The sequence below is a fragment of the Columba livia genome, chromosome Z, assembly GCF_036013475.1.
Source record: "Columba livia isolate bColLiv1 breed racing homer chromosome Z, bColLiv1.pat.W.v2, whole genome shotgun sequence".
Lineage (NCBI taxonomy): Eukaryota > Metazoa > Chordata > Aves > Columbiformes > Columbidae > Columba > Columba livia.
In genome coordinates, this window is record NC_088642.1 from 77,616,069 (window position 1) to 77,642,179 (window position 26,111).

The 26,111-nt window shown below is 39.5% G+C and overlaps 1 protein-coding gene across 7 annotated transcripts in view; it reads left to right on the forward strand.

Moving 5' to 3' along the window:
• The window catches only part of ATG10 (autophagy related 10), a 113,527-nt gene that overhangs the window by 24,824 nt on the left and 62,592 nt on the right, over positions 1–26,111 (forward strand). For 4 of the 7 annotated variants that reach the window (XM_065046452.1, XM_065046451.1, XM_065046453.1 and 1 more), the window contains exons 5-6: positions 5,230–5,355; positions 10,257–10,376. In XM_065046452.1, coding sequence (XP_064902524.1) covers positions 5,242–5,355; positions 10,257–10,376 — 234 coding nt within the window. In that variant the 5' untranslated portion in view covers positions 5,230–5,241. The other 3 variants (XM_065046456.1, XM_065046457.1, XM_013370939.3) reach the window with 3 other exon arrangements.

Sequence of the window (26,111 nt, forward strand, 5' to 3'; positions counted from 1 at the left end):
TAGAGATCAGTCAGTTCACCACTGGGCTGGTGAAGGATTATTCTCCATGATCTTTGTTCAGTTCAGCTCTAAAAGTTCCAGCCAACAAAGTTCCTACAACAACTGTTATTTTTCTCTTAGAAATTATCAATATGTGATAATATATATTAATGCTATATATTGAGATATATATTAATATAAATATATATTAATGTAAACAGATATACATATGTATATATTAATATATCTAGAATAAGCCAAACTGGTCTGATGAGCTATTATGTCTATTTGTTTTAACGATATAAACATCTAAGAAGTGACACAGGAACAGGACTACTAATGCCTTTGTATTGCAGAGACGAGATGGAAACCCAAGGCATTCATTCAGAGTAGAGGCAAGAGAAGGAAGAGAAAGGTTATAAAATGCCCCTGTTTGGACCCTTTCTCATGCAATTTTAGAACTACAGCAAATGTATTTGCCTGGATAAAGAGTCAATCGCTGACATGTACTGAAATGCCCTGGCAAAAATGCTGGAGGTGACCAAGCTGATACGAGATGGTGTAAGAATTTACCATGAGTCTGATTTGCTTTGAAAACAGGCAAAAACTGAAACGGACAGGGAAACCTGAAACTATTAGCCCAAATTTGTCAATAGGATTATTCTAGAGTCCACCTCTAGTAGGTACAGTATCCTCTCTACACAGAGATATATTGTATTTCTGTTTGCATCAACATGGATACTAACAGTTTTTCAAAGTTCAGTGTTCTGTAACACGAAGAGTTACTTATGCTCGTCATGTGGAGGCCATAAAGTCCTGAAAGGGGATATTCAGGTAATCAGTTTATTATTTTTAACAATACATAATTACTTAACATTGTACCTGTTGAGTTAAAGGTCCATAGATAATATTGCCTGTTTGTGATACTGCAGCTGTATGGCTAAAGCCTATATAATCTCTAAAAATGACCACTGGTGTTGAGATCCTAATTACTGGACGTCCTTGATTTTTACAGGGCCTGTGTAGTCACAATTTTAAATAAAGGAAATGAACCAGAGTCTATGGAAACTATGGCTTAGTTTTCTGGAAACTACCAGTCATAGCAACTCCTTTTGCTAACTTCAATGTAAAATCAGGGCCCTATCAGCCACTTTTAAAATGAGCTATGTCTTAAACCCCATGATTCTTCCCTCAGAAAATCCAGAGAGACAGTAACAAAGCTAAAATTAGAAATCAGGAGCTGTAGCTTCCAAGGCAGTGCACATTACGTGACATTTTTTCAATACCACAGGCATTTTCTGCTAGCAAAAATGGCTTACTGAATATATTCCACAGTGTAAAAGCCTTATTTCAAAACTCAGGGCTGGATGACAACATGGTGTTTACTTACCAAATTTCAAACCCCCAACATTTAAAGAAACAGTGAATAACAATATAAATAATGAATTCTGATGATTAAATAATGACTATAGCATCACAACTTGTAGTTATAATGGCGTCACCCAAGCTATGCAGCTGCTTTCAAAAATAAGGATAGGCAGTCAAAATAGTAATCTATGGGGGTATCAAAATCTGTTCAAAGCACATCACGCAATTAATCTTTCTCCAGAATACCTTAATGAAACAAAACTTTTCCTATATATATCTAGTGTTGAGAACTACAGGCTTAGATGGAACATTTAATTGTTAATAAAGAGCAGTGAAAATTATCTTTAAATATGAGTCATGGCAGATGTTGGAAGAACTAGGCTGCCAACAGCCAAAATCTAGAAGACAGAATTTCGAGAACAAAGAAAAATTGGTTTACCTCAAGAAGATTCCAGCAAAAATCTTTGGCCCTTGTGAGCTCTCCACACCCAGCAAATTACAGGCAAATTAGGAATTGCACAAGTTGGAGAATGTCACATTACAACCAGCTACAGCAAAGCACCATTTGCATGTGGAGGCTCCCCCTGGGCAGCACGGTTTCCAAAGCCGATGGGACAGCTCTTGTTTACTCTTACTGCAACAGGCCAAAACTCTTTAAAACGTCAGTTTGCAGCTAAATGGGTAAAGCCAACATGTTACATGTCACTTAAGCCTATCCAAATATAGTGCATTCTGCACATGCTACAGTTTGGACAGCTGAGTCACGCCAGACAAGACCTTACCACTGAAAAATGTATGGTTTAATAGACTCGTAAATTTAAAAATTAGTTCTTCTAACATTTGTGTAGCAAAATAGCTGCTGTGCGCCTACTGGATTCTCAGATCTAAAAGCAGTTTCTAGGAGAGAGCACAGCTGGGGAACAAAATAAACACTGGCATACACATTGGGCAACTCCTAGAAATAGCTCAGGCTTATGGTTTTGGTGAGACCCTGCATTTATTCTTATTTTCATGCAGGCTAGTTTGAATTACTTACCCCTCACGTTACCTTACAAGACAGCGCTCAGGTGACATTTTAATTTCACATTCCCTTCTCCTCATGTTCATTAGGGAAAAGTAATAACATTATAAATTTATATTGTTGGGAGAGAAGGGTGATTAAGCCTGCAAAACGTTCAGACAACACTGGCATTGTCGAGCTTCTGGAGGGAGTCCAGCCTCGACTCAAAAGATCTGGGACTAACGCTTTTTGGGGGTGGGAGAAGGGGGTTGACAAGACAGCGGGGCAGAGGGGGACCCTTCCTGGGGGCGCTCACGTCTCATGGCCCCATAAATCGCCTCAAACACCATGGATGAAGAGCGGGCGGCACCGGTACCGCCACCGCCGTCCCTCACACGGCCCCGCCAGTGCCGCCAGGACCGCTTCCCGCCCTCAGCTCCGGGCAGGCCCCGCCCCCTGCCCGGGGAGATCCCGCCCTATTAGACCCCGCCCCCCAGCAGGCCCCGCCCCGCGGCTGGGGACCCCTCCCTCTGCGCATGCGTGTCCCGCTCCCCCCGCCGGCCGCGGTGCGCTGAGGCCGCGCATGCGCGCCGGTCGGGGCGCTACGCGGTACGGCGGGCGGAGGCGGGCACGGTACGTGGGACGCCGTGCGTGGGGGAGGTTCCCGCCCGCTCTCCCTCTCGCTTTCCCCGTCCTGCGCCCCTCTCTAGGGGCGCGACCCCCTTTCCTCCGTGCGAGGCCTCCGCCGGGCCTCGCCTCCCCTCACCTCAGGCGTCCCACGCCTCACCCCGGGCCCGCCTCCGCGCTCGCCTCGCACACGGCGCCTGGCTGTCCCGGCCGGCAGCCCCCGCTGCAGGGGTCGGGCGGGGCGAGGGCCGCGGCGGGGGAGCCGGCCCAGCGGGGCGGGTGGCGGGGAGAGGGAGCCGGCCCGGCCCGGGAGTCGCCCGGCCTTGCTGGGGCACGTGGGCGGGTGGGTCCGGGTCTGCTCGTACCCCTTGTCCAGGGAGCCGGAGAAGGGGGCGCGTCCCGCACAGGTGCCAGCAGCCTGGGATCTCTTTGCAGGGGCTGATTTCCCAGAGAATACAGCTCTGCTTGAAGCAGCCATGAGAATACTGTGTCCAGTTGTGGCCCCTCAGTTCCAGCAGGACAGGGAACTGCTGGAGAGAGCTGCCCCAGTGCAGGGCAGCGAAGATGCTGAAGGGAGTGGAGCATCTCCCGTATGAGGAAAGGCTGAGGGAGCTGGAGCCTGGAGAAGAGGAGACTGAGGGGTGACCTCATTAATGTTTATAAATATATAAAGGGTGAGTGTCAGGAGGATGGAGCCAGGCTCTTCTTGGTGACAACCAGTGATAGGACAAGGGGTAATGGGATCAAACTGGAACACAGGAGGTTCCACTTAATTATGAGAAGAAACTTCTTCTCAGTGAGGGTGCCAGAGCCTGGCCCAGGCTGCCCAGGGAGGTTGTGGAGTCTCCTTCTCTGCAGACATTCCAACCCGCCTGCACACCTTCCTGTGTAACCTCATCTGGGTGTTCCTGCTCCATGGGGGGATTGCACTGGGTGAGCTTTCCGGGTCCCTCCCAATCCTTGACATTCTGGGATTGCAGTGTCTTGTTTTCCATGTTCCTTCTTGACATCCAGGTAGCATGAACAGATTAACGGGGACTTCGTTTACGTGCCATTGAGAAGAATATATTTTAAAGCGCTAGATAAATAATCTATATCATGGACAGACTGGGTAGTGTGATTAGGGCCAGATCCTGAAAAAAATGAACATTTTGTGGGGCACAATGTCCTTTGTATTTCTTGTTAAAAAATGATCTAGTTCTAATAGTTGCTGAATATTCATATGCAGTGATGCCTGGGTGTCCATAAACACACCTAAGTAGCCATCTTTGTGGTCCATCCTCTTTGAAAGAGGGGGAAAATCAATCTGGCTGTGTTCTCTGAGAGAGTTCTGTTATCTTTAAGACCCTGGGAAGGAAGCATTCATGGTACAGATAAAATGCTTATGTGAAGCTATAATCCCTCAAAGCCATGTTGTTGGGCCATTTAGAGCGGTATGGCTGGCATGCACAGGAACAGTTGCTTCAGCTGAACTCTGGTTGCCATCCTGTGGGCTCTGTGTCCACGAACACTACAGTTGTTAACCGTCTGTGGAGTTACTCAGTTCTCCAAGGAAAAGGTGGTAGGCCCACAGACGTATCCCACAAGTGAGTTCATGTTTCTGGTTGCCGGTTGGGCGATACTGCTGAGCAAGTGCATCAGAACGGCAGTACCTTGTCCGGCTATGGGCTCCCCAATACAAGAATGACAGAGGCATACTAGAGGAAGTCCAGTGAAGGGTGGCAAAGATGATTAAGGGTGTTTGACATAGGAGACAAGGCTGAGAGAGCTGGGACTCTTCAGCATGGCGAAGAGAATGGTCATTGGGTTCTTATACTGTGTATAAATACCTGGTGTGTGGGAATAAATTAGATGGACCCAAACTAAAAAAGCACAAGAGGCAGTGAGCACAAACTGGTGCATGCTTTTTTTATTGAAACAGAAGAAAAATTATGTATTGCTATGGTAATTGAACACTGGAACAGGTTCCCTAGAGAAGTTGTGTCATCTCCATCAAAGCCCAACTGGAAATGATCCTGAGCAACCCTACTGTGAGCAGGGGGATTGGACTAGACGGTCTCCAGAGATCCCTTCCAGCCTCAGCCATTCCATGTATCTGTGATTCTCTAGCATACTTGAAGAAACATGTCTTTTTTAAAGAAACAGGGTTATTTTGCCCCAGTCCTTTGTTATTTTACTGCTCAATTGCTATAATTCAGAGGAAGTTTTAAGTGTTCATTTTATCTGTCAATACTAACATCTGGTTTGCTCCGCAGGTGTCCTGTAGCATGGCAGGTAAAGAGGACTTCTTTCTGGAAGAAAGAAGATTCAAGGAGTACTGCGAGGAATTTATTAAACATTCACAGCAGATAGGAGATGGTTGGGAGTGGAGAACTAGCAAGGTAAAATAATCATAGTGTTAATTTTTAGATACCCTTGCTGGCCTTTTTGAGCTGTTGACAACCACTATAAGTTGGAACATCCTTTAAGGAGGGTTTACAAAACATGAAATAAATGGCATTTTACACAGCTGGTCCAAGAACAAAATAGTGCATGGGTGGTTTATGAGAGTGTATAGTATTGGATGTATGTACATGTATTGAATATGGTTCATGAATTCAGAAACAACTGCTGGGATGGTCTAGTGCCACTGGTTGTGTAACAAAGGGATAGAATTACCTGAGATGATTTGTGTTTTGATCAGAAATGTCTTTTTTTAAGACATTACAGAGTCTTCATTTTCAGAATTCCCAATGGTAGGGAAAGAGTCACAGTGCTCAACAAGCTATTTGAATGATTGGCTATGCTTAAAATAGAATTTGAAACAAACAAACAAACAAACAAGCTGTTACTTTTACTCTTAACTGCCTGGCTTCATCTTCCAGCCATTGGTAGCTGTTCCTTGTCTACTAAGCTGAGAACTCTTCTTTTATGAGGACTCCCTGTGTTTTGGTACTTTAGATTCAGATCAATTCATCCCTAACCTTGTCATTGTAAAAGCAAAACACGTTGAGCTCCCTGGCTATTTGACATGTTTTCCTATATTTTAATAATTCTCGTTGATCTCCTCTGCATCCTTTCCAGTATATAAAAATCCTTTTTCATCTGTGGGCAGAATTAGACAATGAACGTTGCATCACTGTGAAATTCAGACTTTCCTATTCTTGGTGAGTGCTTGTGGTTATATATCCAAGGATCACTTTAACCATTTAAGTTGAAGTATAACATAGTTTTTTAAAATACGTTAGTTGCATACAGCAACCAGAACAATCTGTGTGAATGATCCATCCTCATGTGAGGCTTCCCCATAATTTTCAAACCTCACCAATAATAATTATATATTGTTTCTAGGTCATTAATCAAAATTTTAAATAGCACAGGGCCAAGACAAGTCCCACAGGACCCCATTAGAATCACTCCTTTTATCATGATTCCCCATTTTTTAAGTTACATTTGAGATCCGTGAGTTAATAATATTTTTGTCTTTTACTGTGTGTCAGATTAGTGTGGAATTATTTAAATTTTTTAATTTCTGTTCATGGAATCAGCAGTTACCTTATGGAAATCTGAGCATATATTGTTGTGACTTTCACGTTTATCAACAAAACATGTCTTTTTAAGTTACCCTGAAAAAAATCTGTTTTTCTTAAAAAATAACTACATTTACTGCATATATTTCTTTAGTGACTGAGTTCTTTGTGACAACTTCTGTTGTTTTGCTTGGGAGGATGTTAAGCTAATATGTGTATGGTTGCACAAATTAGTCCATATATAAAGATATATGGATACATGCTGGCTTTCTCCAAAGTTCTCTGAAACTTCCACTGTCCTTGAAGACTTAAAGAAAATCAGCAGTTCTTACATACTAATTTAAAAATATCTAATGAAAGCCACTTAATGCTAGTGTCCTGCTTAACCACTGTTGAAATGAAATTTTTGTAATAGTTATGGTTTATGGCTACATAATTTGTATTTGTTCTGTAATAACAACAGAAATAGTTTGAATACTTGCTTTTTCTACTTTGAATACTTCTGTTATTTTCCATCTGATAATAAATCCACACTGTTCTATGGTTTCCTATAGCTACACTTTCTTTGATGGGAGGGCAGTGTAGGATTTCATATATTCTCTTGCTTCTCTGACTGGTTTTCAATAATGGAGGGCTTGTATTTCTCATTATCTGTGCATTTCTTCTTTCTGCTGTAGAAAATTTACTTCTCTAGCTATTTTTTTTTTCCTTCCTTTGATGGCTTTAATGGTTTCCCATGCTGTCATGAATTTTGGGGAAAAGAGTCATGCTTGTACCATTTTAAATTGCAAGAAGTCCTGGAGTAAATGTATGCATCTACGTAAGTAACTGTACATTAGTATTTGTAACCCTTTCATCACGGATAAAACAGAATTTCAGTAAGAACCCGGGTCTTGGCCTTAGATGAATTCTGTTTAGAAGTTTTTAAGAGAGTGCAAATATTAGCCAAGAGTTACAATGCACCCTTTCTTACAGGCAACCATTTGAAACTTTAGATTTCAGTCGAAGGCTATATTTGTGAGGATTTATTCAACAAAGAAAGATGCTCTGAGCTTCTATCGGGAATTTAATACATGGGTCAAAGTTTGAACTTGCTGTGAAATAAGAAGCTTTGCTGGAAATAGCAGAATGAGATGGATTTTTGTTCTCACATATAAAAAAAAAGTAGGAGTTCTTTCTTTAATGGGTCAAGTTGGCGACGCTGTGATTTCAGTGTCTGATTAAAAACCTGGCCATTGAGACCATCCACTTATAGTATGTAGTCTTATGTTGTCTGGGAAGGAAGCTTTTCATTAACCAGATGTCTCATTGTCTTTTTGCTTTTTTTACCAACGTATGTGTTGTGGGTAGTTTGGGGCACTCTCATTTTGCCAATGTAATGCACTTGGATCCCATTCCTCATTCCATACTCAGGTGAATAGGCCCATTGATAGCAATAAGACCACACAAGTAATCCAGGCTTGTGGAACTGTGTTCTTGTGTTCCTGTGTTTTCTGCAGAGATTAGATTTAGGTGATGAAATACTCATTGTTTTTGTGGAGCTGGCTCTTGTGCCATAAGCTCACATGGCCCAAGCAGAACCCTGTATTTATAGCTGTAAGTGAAATGTTCTAAACTATGTTATTTTTATGATCTGTTTTTTTTTCCCCTGGAATAAAGCTGTAAAAAATCCAAGAGCATCTCTGCTGTAGGACCTGATGGAGCTAAATGTGGATGCTGTTATTAGGGATGGATAGTTAAATACTGGCTGTGAAGGCTGCCCCCTGTTTGCTTTCTGCTTTATGTTTGTTTCCTTTTTAGTTAGGTTAATCTAGGTAATCATATCAAAGGCTATATCAGTTTGCTTTTGCTTATAATACTCACAAGACAGCTGGAGTAGAAATGGACTGTTTTCCACTTAAATGGGACTGAAGTCCTGCCTAAAGTATTGATTTATTTATAGGGGCAGAATTGTACAAAATATATAACCCTGCAACAGGAGGGATGCTCCTCTTTCCTGCTGCCTCTCCTCTAGCCTCTCACAGCTGTCAAATACAGAGACTGCTAACTCCACTTCTCCAGCTATCCACAGATAGTTTTTCGTGGCACTCGAGCACGACAGAATGCAAAGGCTGTGGAGCTTGGCTCCTTTCTGCTGACAGGAAGAACTGGTTCAGGGAGGTGAATGCTAAATCCAGCCCTTCTCTGGCAAAGCTCATTGTGCCTTGGGGCCTTTTACCTCTGTGGGTGGCTCTAGTATTTTCTTTGCTGCTTTTAGGGGGATAAATACCAATGCAGGTAGCTTTATTCCTGCTGGTGTTCACAAAAAACTCCATAAGGAGAGACTTCGATGTTGAGAGTGAGAGAAGTGACTTTTGTATCACCGCTTCAGGCTTAATGTTTCTGTCACTGTTTTCCCCTGCGTGGTTGATTCTTCGTTGCACAGAATGCAGTTGGTTCTGCAGCTGGGACATCCAGCAAAGTTTGCTGGATTTATGCTCTTCGTGAGATTTAGTGAGAAAATGAGGCATGCAGTAGGAGAAGTTGTGAGCAAGGTAATTGCCGATGGTGTGATTCGTACTTAAAAATTCATGGGCAAAAATACATGTAGAGAGCACTATCGTTTTTTATTAGGTGTGAAACTTGATAAAAACAAACAAATAGCTCATAGCAGATTTCAGAGGTACATGTATTCTACAGTGTTCTTGAAAAGATAGAACTTATGTGTCAGAATAAAATGTGTTGATTTAAAGGTCAGAATACATGAAATAAACTGTGTCAGCAATGACAGATTAACTAAAGAGTTAAAATATCGTTACATATGCGGCCTTGTCAAGCAATTAAATGCTAGATTAACGAATTTTGTAGAGACACTGTTTTGAATAGAATCCTTTTTCATCAGATGTTGCACATATGCTTTCTGTGTTTGTCTAAAATAAAAGGTAATGAAACAGCTAATAAAACCTCAATTTATTTGTTTCTATTGAGAAATAAGTTCTTAGCATGCAACTACTGTTCTTTGTGTTCTTCATACTCTTCGTCCCTTTCAGAGTGTACATTTTTCCAGTGATCTGTTATTAAACTTCTCTCGTCCTACTTTTAATTAAAAAAAAAAGTGTTGATGTATGTATGCAGATAGTCAGGGCAGCGAGGGTTGAAAGCTCCTAAAACCTCCTGCCACTCTGAAACTGCACAAGGGCCTTGGTGCCTGGAAGCAGAATGATAAAAAGGGAACTGAGAGAAGGTACATCTTCTTCTGTTTCCTTGTACATTTGACCCTCAGAGGTGATCAAGAGAAGGGAACAAATTCTAACTCTGCACAATTCAGTTCCGAAGTGGTTTGTTTGTTTGTTTGTTTTCAGGACTTTAGGCAAGTTAGAGGGGGAGCAGAGCAAAAATAAACCAGTCTGCCAATAACTGGGAAGTTTATGGTGGTGTGAATGCATTGCTTGAAATAGGTAGGTCAAAATCGTTAATAGCTGCTCATCTCCTCGTGACCTTAGTGCACTGTCTTCCAGTTCTTCGGCACTCCTTCTGATCCGCAGATAGCAGTTGTCTTAATTAATAGCTGTATTAAATTTTATTTTTTATTGTTCAGGTCTTTGACTTCCTGTAATAACAAGAACTAGTGTAAGCTACCTGTGAGAAACCGAAGAGCACTGCAGTCATTGATGCCTATAAAAAGACTGGGATCTTATGCCTGAATACCATGCTCTGTTTATTTTCTAGAGCAGTGACAACGTTTAGCATTTTGGTTACAGAATATTTTTTTCTTTCTTGTTTTCTGAACACAGGACCTTGGTGATTGTTATCTTAGTAAAACACACTTCCAAGTAAGAAATAGGAACATCTCAGCAGATCTCAGGGAAGAAAACAATGATAACATGGAACAAACATCATTTTTACATGTTGAAGTAAGTACAGATTTTAAACTTTTGTGTTTATAAAATAAGTAATGAACAGGATTTTTTAAAATACCGTGTTATTTAATTAAGTCCCTCCAGAAAGTTTTCAGATCTTAAGTTACCAGTGGCTTTTAATTATTCTTCCTACAGTTATTCTCATTCAGGTGTATGATTATATAGGTGATAAAAATTGTGAGGAAATGGAAATGCTCTAGCATCTTTTGTGTATGTATCTTCCTCATGGAAGGATAATGTTTCTTTGCGTGTTGATTCACTAACGTTAAACAAACATTTTTATTTTTGTGGAAAAAGATGAAGCATCAAGATTTAGTTATCTTAGCAGTAAATATTAATAAAAAATAAAACTTTGAGGTTAATATTAATGTAAGTGATATTTACTGAATATTTAGGTTGTGTATAAATAAAATACTGGTAATTTTTTTTTTAAACTGGTGCTGAGAAATTACAGTAGGTTTGGTGTTATTGAAGGAGTATAAATTTCTTGCTTCCAGAAAATTAAAACTGTTCATTAAACTCGAAGTGAACTGATCTGAATAATTATTTGCTTGTTTATTTCTTTGTTTGCTTCTGCAGTAGACCTCCAGATTATTGACTAATCAAGACATAAACAGTAGAAATTCACTTCCTTATGTTATTACCATAAGTATGAAAAGAAATCTTGGATTATAATTGGCTGAAAACCATGTGTTCTGTATATTACCAACTGTTGAATAGATGGACGTGGTATATTTCCCAGTGACCTTTTTCTACAACGGCTCCTTTTGTGTTTTCATCAGCACACTGATTTTTATTTTTTTCTACAGAGACTCTGGTACAGGGTCTGAAATGGGTGTTCTTTTGGCCTGGTTTCTGAAGGAAATGGCACTTAAAACAATCATGCTGTTTTCCAGTCTGTGGTGAAAATTTTACAACTCCATTGCTGATACACCAGCTTTGATACAAATTGGAATCTACATAATCTTTAGAGTCATATTACTTAGCATTTGTTTGATAAGTACCAATTATAAGCATAGTATGTAAGTCATCTGGAGGGTAGCTGTAGCGTTTTTATTTTTCCTTTAATTTGAATTCTAGTATTTTTTAAAATGAAGGCTAATACCAATGCCTCAGTGGTCATTACTTAATTGTTATTATGGCAATGTTTATATTTCAGTCCTGGCTTCTAAGAATAGATTACTGTTTATATTTAAAATTGCTTTTTATGATTGTGACTTTCTTTTTTATAATAAATCAAGTCTTCCTTACAGAATGTATTTTAAAAGTCCTTCTGGAAAGAGGTATCTGTAGAAAAGGTGTCACAACACAAAAAAGGCTTCAGAGCCTGTAATATACTGAAACAGAGCTGTTAGTATACTGAAATATGATTGTAGGCCAAACTCTGGTTTATCAAGATATAAATATTAATAAAAGCCTCTTGAAATATTGTGCAAGATTTCTGTGTTTTGAATCTCAGAAATGTCTGTGCTGGAAGGGATCTTGAACAGTAGCTGGTCTTCTTTGAGAAGAAAGCTTTGTTCGTGTTGTGCAGTGGCAGTAAAGATGAAGAGTGAAGCAAGAGAAAGGTCTTAGAAAATCATGTAGGTTGTAAGACAGGAGGTTATCCATAAGAAAAAAAAGAGTTTCCTCTCCAAAATGTTCACTGCCTGACAGAGATTATGTCAAATTTAGATATTCTTCATTGAACTGAAGAGTAATCAGGCTGTTAAAGTCGTTTAATCTAGAAAATGGCAGAAGCACACCAATAAGTTGGAAAATGAAATTTGCTATGGATACATGAAGTAAAGCTATATACTTAACACTAAGAGAAAGATGGAAGGAGTGGCTCTAGATGGGATAAATTTGCTCAAGCACAGCAGTGCATGTGTAAGTTGCATGTTCTTTTGCACAGGTGTTGAATGTGAGAGTCCTTTTGCACTGTTCTAATAGTCTGTTATTTAAGTAGGTTTTGTTTCTGTAAAAACAGATGTTGCACCCCTAAGTCAAGTGGTGTTATGGACTTACTACAACCTCTTTCAATAAGTTACTGAGATCCATTCTGATTAATAGAGTTCAGGAGAAGTTGAGATCTTGGTAGAACTTGAAAGCGTTTCCACTGCTTGTATAGTCTTGATATTTAGTGTTTTTTCTTAGAAAATTCATAAATTTTATGTTTATGTGTTTCAATTCTAAAGGAGTGCTAGATAATAATTTTAATTTCTTTTGGAAAAATTGTGGCCATTGTGTGATAGTTGCACATGTCACAATTTTCAGCTTCGGAATTACTGTTGTGATCTAGATTTTTCTATGTTGTCTCTCTGCTATTTGTGTCTTACTGAGATACTTCCATCTGTCCGTAGTCTGATCTTCTTCAAGGTATGCTAGGAGACACAACACATAGTTTTATGTAAGATATTTAACCAGGAACAGCAAGAAGGGAAAAAATAGGAAGTTAAGGTCCAAGTAATCAGTACTTATTGTTAGAAACAACCAGTATTGACAGAAACATGGGGAAAAAAATGTACTGTGGTATATGTGATGTGGCACAAGAGGCCAGAAGATTTTCCTCTCCTGTTCCTGGGGATCCAGTTCAGAGATTACAGATAGAATGCTAGTTTTGGCAGGCAAGGTGAAAAATAGGAGGAAAATTAGAAAACAAATTTTTGAAGCTGAAGGGAAATACAGGAAAGTCTTCCATACTGAGGATGTAACTCCTATTTAGGTAATTGAACCAAAGACACATCAGGGAAGGGATGATGTTGAATCCCTTGTTGAATCAGCGAGTACGTCTTATTGTATCAAACAGTACAATTAGGATGTTGAAACTGCAGAGAAGCAAAATTATTACTCTTCTGTTTGTCATTAATCTGTGAAGAGATACTGATGTATAATGCTACAGTGCAGGAAATGCTCCAAATGGCTGAAGTAACTTTATTCAAATGGAAAATGAATTATCAGTTATCACAGTGTCAAAAATGTGCTAATCTTATGAGATCTCCATGGAACCTGATCAAATTATTTGAAAAGTTTATTTCAGCTCATTGGTCATATGGACAGTTCGCATTTCTAACTTTCCATCTCATTGTCTGGTATCTAAATATTTGGAGCCTTCCTGGTGAAGGAGCGATGAATAACTATGTATTGTGGTCTTTTCTACAGAGCAACCTGTATTATGTGGTGTGCTTAGTTCCCTTTACACAAGTTGTGTTCTCATTTGAAAACCAAGAATAAAATTTTGTGTGGGTTTCTTTCTGCTTATTTTAGATATCTGCAATATAGAGCTTGTCACTTAAATCTTTGTCTCAGCCTCAAGAGGCAAAAAAGCATTCTTGGATATAAACCAGTCGACCTATTTTAGGTGTCTTCTCTAGGAGACGATGAGTCTAAACGTGTCAGTTTTTCTTCACGGATGATCAAGGGAAGCTAGATGGTTAACTTGGATCTGGATGTCGTTTTGTCATGGGAGTCTCATACAATAAAGTATGGATCTGGGCTCATTAAAAGCAGTAGTGGTTTTTGCTGGTGAGTTCACTGGGGCTGAAATTCCGCTTTGACGGTAAAACTTACAGTGAGGGCTGTATTTGGTGAAGTCGCAGCTCCATTAAAAAAAAAAAATTAAGGATAAACTTGGAGAAACTGACATTGCATTCAACTTTGAAATCTGTGCGTGGAGACTGGTGTGTTTGTGCAGCGGCCTTGGTGATACTGGGACTCAGAACTCAGTACAGGCAGCGGATCTGCACGTGCTTGTACGCCAGAGCACCACTCTCTTTTGGGGCTGGTGGTGCATGGTGCTGTATTCCAGCTCTCGTTGGGACTCCTTGCTGTCACGGAGGTTCCTGTATTGCAGGTGTTGTGAGATACTGAGCAGTGAGTTGCTGCAGTGAGAGGCAGCCTGTGCTGCAGGACCAGCAGGAGCACAGCAGAAGCCAAGACCAGGGCTGGGAACCACTGTGCTGCACTGCAGCATGTTGGCATGTGATCTAGTGTGAAATAGGTTTTCCATTTTCTGCAACTTGTACGTAATAGTTAATTGATGGTTTTTTCATCTTGTTGGCAAGCCTGCAGAATTCAGACTGTCTCCTACTTATCCTTTTGGATATCAGTGAGCCTTTGGTGTCTGCTGGTTTGCAGACACACTCTTGCTAATTCCTGAGCTGTGCTAGGCAGTAGAGGAATTTACCTTATGAACTCACATGAGGACTGTGTAGGATATTGGGAACTGTGGGAAGGCTTGTAGCTTTAAGTGGGTTCAGTATACGCTACATGACTTGCACTTTATTCTTTATATTGAAATGACCCTTAACATAAGCTTAAGATGAAGGTAAATGTAAAAGGGGGATTTATGCCCACATGGGTGCAGTGACACTATAATGGCAAAGCATATGGAGACAGGTATGCTTAAATGCTAATTTTTACTTACAGCAGTTTAAGAAAGTTTCTCTCTTTGTACTTGGCAGTAACTGAGTTCTCAAGTCGTTTATCTAACCTGGTGCCTGGGGATCCTGTTCTGTGCAGTCCCTGTCTTTCTATTCACCATCTTGCTGGAAGAGCATTGAGAATGTTCCTCTGGAATGCCATTCTCTGATTTCTGTGAATTTAGTTTAATCAAGATGTTTGTTTTAACATCTAGATTGTTAAACAGAAACTACTAATGACATTGTGATTAACCATAAGCAAACTTTGGACCCGGTTTGTGGAGGACACCCTTCTAAACAGTGAGATCAGATTCATTGCCTAGGATATGAGCTGAAGAGATCATAAATCTTTTAGAGTATCTTCCAATAGAATAAAAATAGCATGAGATGCAAAGCAAGGAACTGATACAAATGCACAGTACCATTTAAAAATTTTTAAGTTGTGATTTTGTTCTGGTTAAATTTTTATCAAATCAGTTGTTGTCTTTCTGTGCTCTCCTGACTTTTTGCCAGATGAGTGTCATCTATACTTTTCTGCAGACAACTTAAATCTTCTGTAACCACCATACTTGTGTTCTGGCAAATTCAGTGACAATCTTCAGTGTATATTCTTTCTTGATTCAAATTAAATCTGTCCTGCCAAGAGATCTGTCACGGTCTGTATAAATGAACGTGGAATTGTGTCTTCTTTTGTACGACTTCTTTTGTATGTGGAAACACATTTAAAATATTTCTGTACTGACAATCTTCTATTACTCAAATTTATAAACGAAGTTTATGTAAGTTGTTAATCAGAAGCTCTTCACCAAGACTAGATGCAATGATGACCAGCTGTGGGAGGTCATAAGTTTGATGGACTTAACCTGGGCTGGGTTGTGAGAGATACTCTAGCACAGGTATCTTGTCTGCGTGAGGCAGTAGCTTTTACTTCCACCAAAACTGGAATCTTACCCTTCTATTTTTGTGGGTTTTTTTTATTCCTTCTTCAGTCATCCTGCTTTTTTCCAGTCTAAGTAAATCATAGTGAACAGAATGGTTTTTCCCTCCTTGTGATTGTAACTATTCAAATGCTACCAAGTCATATTTCACTTTATTATGAGCCCAGGTAGCCAACTGCACTGAAACCATGTCTTTCATTCTAGACTTTAGTGTTTACTGTCAGCTGTATCCAACTCCAGCTTTTGTTAGGTGCTATATAGACACATTTTAAGCAAGGACAGGACAATTATGTGTATTATCATGTGAATTGTTGATAAGGTGAAAAATGCTGTACAAAATTAAAAATGAAGGTAGTCCTTCTGCCTCGAAGAGCTTATATTCTGAAAGAGTAAAATAGGAAAATCTGGATTCACTTTATGCATTCTTTTTGTTTATTATTCACATAGCTCAAGGGAAGCAATAACTTGGAGTAATAATTCTCTGTGTGTGGTTTGTCTCAGCTCTTCTGGGTATTGCAGAAGAAGTGAGTCAGCGTGGAACCATTTCTGAAGCGAGAGCCATTGCTGCTTTATGAAGGAGTGGGCAGGTTGGGAATGTTGAAGGTCTGTTAGTACCTGATGTTGCCTTTGGAAAATGAGCACTGAGCTTCACAAACTTGTTGATTAAGTTACGTATTTACTTTTATGTGGGCTCCACCTTTGCGGACAGATGTTCACTAGTGTTAGTGAAGATCTGCCTGCTGCAGTGTGTGGGAACTTCATAATATCTTGTGATTTGCTGTTCAGCTGGGCTGTTCAGTTTACAACAACTACAAAATTGTAGTTCTTAGTAATTATTAATCATTTTTTTCTCTAAACAAATCCAGTATTTTTAAAATTAAGAACAACTCCTTTTTTGTGCAAAAGTAAACGAGATGAATTCAGTGTAAACATTTGCATAACCACAGTATTTGTTGGATGGTTAAAACATGTGAAGTGAAAACCCGGCAAGCAGTACTTAAGGAGAAAAATGTAAATACATTTAATGGAATTCAGCACTCACTGCAGAAAATAATGAAAAGACCTTAGTAAAGAGGGGGAAAATCAAGTATCACATACTTAGTTTGTAATGAATGATCCGAGTTTAAGAGCAGCACAGTTGCTTAGAAACAGGTGAGTTTATCCCTAGTCTTTTTGATAGTTTCCCTGTTGCTTTGAGAAGGGAAGTCAGTCATGCTGCATCTGCATTCAACCCAAAATGTGTTCCCTTGAAAAACTGACATGGAAAGCTTTGGTAGGAAGGAAGTGTTCTAATTTCAGTTTGTCTCACATCTGCTCAGAGCCTTTTCATCAGGCTTGGCTTCCTATCCCAATTCCATTAGGTCTCTGGGGAATGAGCTCTTTCTTTGGTGCGGCTGCCCAAAATGTTGCTGGTCAGCCCTAAGTGGGCCACAGTACATGTTTGTGCCCCTTAATTATGTGTTAACCAGGCCAGTGTTTGGCCCCATCTTCCAAATTGCCTTAATGCTTCATTGTCTAGCATATGTACCAGAAACCTTTTCAAATGCCAGGTCACAGAAAGGAAACCCAGATTGTTGATGGAAACCTGTAAAAAATGAATGGAGAAACCGCTTATTCTGAGGAGAGCTAAAGTGTGTTGCAAAATGCAGTGAAGATGTTTGTGATTTTGCTTAAAAATGTATTAATATGAAAATTGAATTAGCCTTTATTAAACCACAAGAAAATATTCTGGTGTGGATTTTATTAGCTGTGTTCTACATGAAAAGGCTTGGCAAAAGAAGGACATTGTTTAGAAATATCAAGGCTGGAAGAAACTTTGGTGTAGACATTACACCCCTTCATGAGCTGGAGAAACCTCAATAAAGGGATGATGCTGTGGTGACAGAAGTCATTTGAATCCCAGATACGTCCTGCTTCTGGACCCCATTGATGAGGTGTCTGTCTTCATGGAAGAGGCCAAATGCTTCTTCTCCGGTGAAGTTCTGGAGACATGGGAAGTTTTTTGTCTCCTGCGTGCAGACCTTTGTAGATCAGTTTCTGTGTGTCGCTTTGGTATCCTGGCAAATCTTCTTAACAGTAGTTACATTTAGTTTTCAGCAGCTTTGATGACAGGCTGTTGGCTTGACTGTCATCGTGGGTGGTGGGACTCTGATCTTAATTCTCTGTCTTATACATTCTTTGATTGCTGTTCTGTTTTACCAAGTAGGATACTTTGTCTCAAAGCTTAGAAATTATATCAAAGCACATACATAAACTAATTATGAAGCTTTTGGGAGAACTGAAGCAGCACATTGCTTGACCTCCAAAAGTGATTTCTTTTTACTTTAGATCTTGGCGCAGAGTGACTTCAACTTTTTATCTTCTCTCTTAGTGTTCAGAGTTAATATCAGCAAATAAATGCTACAACAAACACGGAAAGAGATTCTCTAATTCACATTGGGTAACTGAATGTGAGAGTTTAGTTAGAGTTACCGTGGCTGAAGGCATGGCATAATCCCAGCAGTATGTTTTCCTGCTGCAATAAATAAAGCTGTTTCCTATGGAGCACACATTGAGACTGTGGTAAGTAAAGATGGTTTTCCCGCAACCTTTGACAGACTAGTAATACTACTCACAAAATTACTTGTAAGCTCCCTCATTTGGTCTGGTGATCCTGCATTTCAGATGTTAAAAACAAGTATTGTTGTGTTATTTCAATTTAGTACGTTTTTTCATGACATCTAGAAGGTTGTTCTGAAAAATGTGTATGAGTGGTTTTAGCCCATCCAGAGAAAAAAAATGCAGGGAGAAATCTCTAAAATTTTAATCATTACTCAAGTTAAAATTTAACTAAATAATTTTTGTGTGATTTAATTCATAAATCTACAGCCTCTTTTTTGTTTTTGTGGGCCTTTTTAATACAGAAAGTCATTATTATGAGATTGTAAAAAAATAGTTTTTAAAAATGGTGCCAGATGGGACTTCAGCAGCAGTTGTCTTTGCCCTGTAAATTATGCTGACTAATTTACCTTAAACTGTGCGTAACTGCTTATACAGCAGAAGTGTCAGAGGTATAGAGGCCACTCATTCAGTTAATTACCTAACTGGGTTGTATGTTTCCCCTCTCGATTTGCCAGGATAGTGTCTTTTACTTCACAAGGCTTGGTGACTTTTTGATAACTGCATGCTTGACATGCCTTGGTACCAGAGCAAAACCTCCAGAGATTCCGGTTTCCACAATTTTGTCAGTGGAAGGGCTTGTGAGAAATTAAAATCTATTTTTCTAATTTAAATTTAAAAATATTACTGTATCAGTCTTACGAAGAAAAACTGTTATAAAAACAGACATTTCCTATTTGTTGTGTTACTATTAAAAAATATATTCACGATACAGTGGTTTGTTGTTACAATGTATTGTTCCCCTGTTTTGTTTTTTTTTTTTTAATCCCCCTCCAAAAAAAGTTCCAATTGAGCTACTGTGACTGGAAGAAGATAATGAAGTCAGGCATCTATCCACAGTGGCATGTATGGCCACACTGTGGCATCTTATTGTGTTATTTAATATATTAAAACTAACATGCGTTGTAACACAGTACCACTGTGCCATTTACTAAGCAGTACTGTACTTCTGGGTAGTGGCAATGAAGAATTTGCGGGGAGCATATCAGTAGGATACAACAATTCTTTATCACGTGTGAGCAGGTAGATAGCAAATGCTTCCCCAGTTAAACCTCCCAAACTATTAGATTGTTATAGATCATTCAGGAATTGAGAGAGGCTGAACACTGCGGTGCTTTTACTCTATACGACTCATATATTGGGACAGGCAAGCTCACTAAAATGTGTAAGAGACACACGTGTTACTCTGAAATATGCTCTCACAGTTTGCTTTATCTCTAAATTGCATCTGTTTTCGTATTAAGACTACACATTTTAGGATTCAGTAGAACACATGGTATGTATTGGTGATAGTTGTTCAGAATCAATTAATCACTGCAATGCACAATGCAAAAGGAGTACGCTCCAAGCATGGACATTAAAACTAGCACTGATGTTAAATACATTTCTAAAGTTAAAATTCTTGCATCACTGAAAACAATTCTTCAAGTGTGGTTGGAATAATCTAACCTTAAGAACGTAAAGGGAAGGGATTTTGGAGCAGTAGAAATACTTCTGAAATTAATTGATCCAGAATTATGTTTTGGCTTGGCCAGTGTCGGGTATGGAGCTGCAAGAGAGCTGCCCAAGTCATGAGCATTTTGAAAGCCTGGGTTTTAAAGTGTGCTTCTGTTCTATGCCCATACATACCTCGTGAGTTAGTGATGGTGGAAGGAGGGGTGGACGAAGTGAAGCAGAGTGAGCCTTGCTTCCAGCACGCGGGTGACACTGCTGCACCAGCGTGTTGGGCGGTACGTGCTGTGCCAGATGTGGATGAGTTTGCTCCCTCCCAGAGCGGCCAGGGAGTCCTGAGGGAGATTGCGACACCCAAACCATCATTTCAGCGTGTGGCAGCTCCAGGGACAGTGATGATGTGCTGCCCTAACTCCAGGCAGAGCATTGTCTTTTTGTCCAGACTGTGTTTTTCAAATGTTTATGACATCAGCTCAGAAAAAAGAAACATAACACTATAGCATTTGTCAATGCTGTTTGACACAAAGGGAACAAAATCACTATCTAGTCAATCATCAGCATTTTACTTCTTATGATGAACCTCTAAATACTTGATATTGCCAGTTTTGCATATATGCCTTGCTTTTTCTTTTACATTAAATTGTACCGGTACAGTATTATGCTTCAATTTCTAGGGACAATTCTCATCCGTACTGGAGCAATACTCCTTATTTTGGCCAAGTGCCTGCATTTTGTAGCAGCATTATATGATTCATCTTCCGGTATGTTTGGATTATTCGCCTGCAACACACAGGTCATGTTGGCTTGGAGTGAATATTGCAGATTTGGGGCCTTAGAGTGAGCACTGCTTTCCTGAGAACCAGGCAAAATGGCCAGACTTTCACATATTGCTGTTGCTTAGAAAATTCCAACATTAAAATGCTTATAGGTTGCTTGCTTTATTTGTTTCTGATATTTGTTTTTTAACTTTTCTGACAAAGGTACCAAAGTAACAGCCTCTTTTGCTGTGTTAAATTGTACAGTGTCAACTGCAATCCAGCAGACCATCGAGGGGACTATGCTGTGGGACATGAGGAGCAGGGCAGTGCCAGACCTGACTCCATCCCCTGGGGCTGTTGAGGTTGGACCACCTTCAGTTACACCACTGAAACTTTAAAATATCAGAAATGCAAGCACTAAATTATCTTGACAGAGAAGAAGAATACGCTATCTTTAAATGTGCTTGTCATTGGTGTTATGTCAAAGTTAGACCATACAGTTGTGGTCACAGCTTCTAGATTGTTCACCCACCTTAAGAGTCCCTGATCATTGCTATTGTCCTTTTAGCTGTGAGGTCTAACTGTGAGTTTTGTTTCCTCTCCAAGACCATCTCACCATTGTCTGTGAACTTCTTGCATGAGTCACTCTCAAATGCATGAGACAATTCTTTGTTACAAAGAGCAGTTATTATTTCCTGCTCTGGAAAAAAGATGCAGTTCCATACTTATTTTTTTTTTTTGAATGCTAAATCTTTCTATATTGCCAATCTTATTTGTTAGCCTTACTAATTAAAAAGCAGCCACTGTTGGCTTTATGTCAGTGTTGCAAAGATAGCAATTTAGCCTTCTTCTTAAGGTCAGAACGTGGCGTTCTGCAAGGACATTGAAGAGTTATACTGTGTGATCGGTGTATGATTTTGAGATCTAGTCCTTCCTAGATAAAACTAAATAGCACTGAAATTGCAGGAAAACATGTTGTAGAGTTACAAAATATTTTGTTGTCAATAATAACAATAACTTACCTTTCCTCATGCAGACATACACAGAGTGAGGAGACACTGCTCTGTTACCTTTTAAGAGTTGATTCTTAGTATATATCCTTTAAAAATGTAGCTGTGAAAACAAGACTTCTTTCATACTGGACTGGTATTCACCATGATGCTACCAATGCAGAGTGTTAAAATTTGGTACTAGCGTGGTTATGAATGCCCAATTTCAAAATTATTCTAGTTTACAGCAGAAGTTAATTTGGTTCTGTGAACTCATGTGATATACAAGTGTTTTCCTGAATGAGCCAGGGAATGTATCTTTAATACATAGCAGGTATTTTTTACTTGAATTCTGCTTGTTAATATTGTGTAATCTTTCTGCCCCTGTTTGCCAGGGACTAGTTAAGACATTGCTTAGACATGCTTATTCACAATTTAAATGAGACACTCTCACCTCTCCTGTATACAAGCTACAGAAAGTGCATTCTGAGCATAGAAAACATTGTTTAAATGTTCATATATGTTTGGGGACAGGAAAATATACTGCTTAGCATAAATGGAATGTCTGTAACTGAAAGTATATTGTTCAATGGGTAGCTTTCTCATGATGATCTGTGGTGGTAGCAATGAAAATAAGTAATGTCAGTTGACTCAAATATCTTCTACCAGTTTGTTCTGAATTCCGAAGGAAGACATAATATGCTAAATGAGATTTGCTTTCTGAAGAAAAAAAACCCAAAGAAATAAAGTGTAAAAACTCCTTGGGATCATGAGATAGACTTCTCTGGGGCAAGTGATAAACTAAGATGCAGAAAGGCAGACAGGGCTATTATAGAAGAGAAAACGCTGTGGCTTGTGAGAGGCGAAAGACTTGTGCTGTAGGTAACACGTCATACTTTATAACGTAAGCTTTGTGTCTGTGTAGTGTTTTTTGTAATACAATCATCAGTATTTATTTCCATCTACATTTTGTATTTTTTCCCTATTTGATAGCTTGCCAATAGAATTTCTTTCCCAGACAGCTGAACCTAACTTGCGGAGTGACAGGGCACAAAAAAACACCTTCAAAGGAAAGCACATTAAAAAGCTTAGAAATCACCAGAAAGCGTTAACGGCTCTGTTGGCTGTTACACAATGGGATGCAGGAATTGCAGTAATGTTCTTCTTCCATCTGGTGCCTGCAAACTTGGTGTTTTCAGAGGCATTCATTGCTGTAGCAAACTGTTCACTTATTCATTCATGTGTAGCTGCCCGTTATTATTTGGAAAAGACTTGAGTTGAAATCGGCTCAGTTCTTTGTTACAAAAGTGCTCAGTGTCAAACATATTACAAGAAGATGTCAGTCCAAATGCAAATATCATCAGATTTCAAAGCATCTCTGTGTGTTGTGTATATTTGGAATGTACTGTGAAGGTGTAGTCCCAGGAGTGAGGATCTTGACTGACAATACTCAAAGGAAAATCATTCAATATCTGTGCCAAAATGTCTATCTTAGACTGAAATTTTGATTTCCGTTTTACATTTCCTGGCTTACGTTGCGCAGCATCCCAGCCATAAAATTCCTCTTTTCTTAGAATTTCTGTAGTTATTTTCTTTGTTACATCTGGACTGGTTAATTTTCAGGACTGTGAGATTGCTGCTGACTGAAGGCGTCACTCTAAGAGGGAAGGATAGTCGGCAACTGAAGGATGGGGAAGAGCTTGAGCTGGCACTCCTCTCTCCCAGTAGTAGAAGAGGATGACTTTAATTTGGAATGTACTTCCTTGCCTGTTGGGGCAATATCAGGACTATTGCCAGTTTTGTTACCTTACTGCAGAACAAAGACCATCTGAGGTCCTCATGAGGAATATTTGGAATGACGACAGAGAAAGGACACTTATTTCTTGCCAGACCAGGAGAATTGATATGTAGTTTCTGAGCACAAACCAGTTAAAAATGTCCAACTCTTGGTCCTCCCTGAATATCTGAAGTAACCATGTTTGTAAGGCAAGAGTCTTTGATGGTATGTTCGTGGCAAGACAAGCTTGCCACATTAGCTATTGCATATTTTACGTTCTGTATTCCCGGGATATATGGCTGAATATCTTCAGTCCTGTAATAGTGAGCAGGTAAATGAACTTATTAATAGTTTCCCTGAAAGAAATATTGTAGGATTTCCTAGCATTCTGCCCATTTTAGTTAAATGACATATAGTAATATGCATTTATGTAAATTTTGTCTTGCTTTTAGAAAGTATGAGCAACAATGGGGTTAATTTAGACTACCTGGGAAGTGTTCACATTGGCATATGGAAGCTTTTAGGTGCTTTGCCATGTAACTTGGTCTTCCTTACGTTTTTCTTGAAGGCTTTGGTGTTCTCTGTATTGATCTAACTGTGGTGGTTGTTTATGGATTTTTTCCCTGTGTATCGTATGCCTGTATGCTACAGTTGTGGTGACATAAATACTAACTGCTGGTTACTGGGCCGGAGGACTCTTGTGAACAAGGAGCAGTTCATAGCAGCTAGAACATCACTGCTATCCATCTACTATTGATATGTTACTTGTGGGGGAAAAAATAATCAATATTTCACAGAAATGAAAAGGCTCAATTAATTGAAAACGATTTGGTCTTCTAGGTAATGAGAGAAGTTTGAAGAAATAAGCTGTAGTGGGTAGGATGGCAGTACTGCAGAAAACAAATCGGTAAGGTGCATATGATGTGCAGATATATATCACAATCAGTGCAGTACATGTGCTTGTAAAAGTTTCTTTAAAGTTCTCCCTGCTCTGTTTTACAGTGTTCACATCCTGACTCCTTTTTACAGTTTGTTGTTACAGTAGGTTACCAGGCACATTTCTATTTCAAAGAATCAGTTATTGTGTTTCAAGACTTCAAAATAAATAAATGTGAAACTTTGTCTACAAAGTACATTTATGCTAACTACTTCTCTTGAGGCTTTCAGTATCAAGGACATCTAGGCAGTAATATTGGAAAGCCAGTGGTCGTGAGTAACCGTTCTTTGATTGATTTCCTTTGGAAATGATCTGAAGAGGTCGTACTGCTTCTCTGTCACTCCACTACAATGTACTCTTGAAGCTGTTTCCCAAGATCAGTCGGATCTGGCAGAGGTTATTCATATTCTGAAGATGCTGAGATCCTAACAAGCTTTGCAATACCAGTCAATGTAATGGAGAAGAAAGATGCTGGTGATAACTCAAATGCCTGATTTCCACACAGGGATGAAGGGGAGGAGAGGCGGGGACGGAAGCCATAGTGAGAGCCTGAGATTTGTTTAGCCTATGCTTACATTAGTACTGTGGTTTAGAGCAATACCATAGTTTTGGAGGAAACTCAATTAGGAGGTCTGTTCCAGGTACGCACTGCATGGTCACCAACTCCTAATGGAGGTGTAAGAGCACAAACCAATGACTGATTTTCATGTACAGCTTTGAGCCACAGGTAGTTGGTCTTTTAGTTCAAAGAATCGGACTGAATCCAGTCGCAGTATAATCTTGGAGCTGCGTACACTGTAGGTTTTGCGGTCACTGCACCAGCTATTGATGCCCTCGATCTGTTGCTGTTGTTCTGTATTTCTTGGGGATGCAGGTGTAGCTCTAAGTACCTGAGTGTACCAGCACTTGTGCCTAGAAAAGTCTGAAAACAAGGAGCTAAGTTCCTGTCTAGTCAGTGGAGAGCAGTATGTGTTTCTGAGTATCTCTAAATAAAGACCTTGGCTGCTTGAATTTAGGCAGCAGACATGGTCTGCTTTTGGAGACCTTTCTTCACCAACTAAGTTGAAACTTAAACCCGGAATCTGAATTAATGAATCTGAATTAAGTGTCTCTCTTAAGCAAACTGAATTCCATTTCCCAGCTTTGTTAGTTCTTCAGGTTGTGAAGTTTTTGTTTTCCTTTCTTTATGCACTGCTCAGTCAAATCCACACTTTTTGGATGTTAGCAGATAGTACTAATCATGTTAGAAGTGAGGTGTGTCAGAAGGATTAGTTAAACATGGCTACAGGTCATGCCTTTTCTGGTACCTAGGCTGTACGATTTTCAGCAATCTCAAGGAGCTGAGTGTAGCTTTCTGAACTGACCTGATACTTAGCAGTGGTGAGTCCTTTGGCTGTCTTTAGTGGAAGCTTCTGAATACATAATGCTGTGGAAAATCAGGCCACATAGGCACATAAATAGAAACCTGCTAATCTAAATGGAAGTTTCTGATTTTGAGGGTTTTGTACAAGATTTAGAAGCTAAAGCAAGGTTAATTGTCTTGAGTAGTTATGTGGGTTTGCAAGAATGAACATGAGAGCAAGAAAAAGCTTGCTATATGAAATCCTAAATCCTAAGTCCCATGTAGGATGCATGGAATACACTTAACTATGTGGGAATACATTTAACTGTCTCCTTTGTAGAGTCCTTGTGCCTCAACAGCATATGTTTTAATGTATGTTTGATGTATGTTTAACTAGTCCAGTGATGAAGATGTAGGAGTACGGTTAAAGAACATTTGAAGAGAGAACACAATCAAAATTTTGATCCCGTGGTATGGC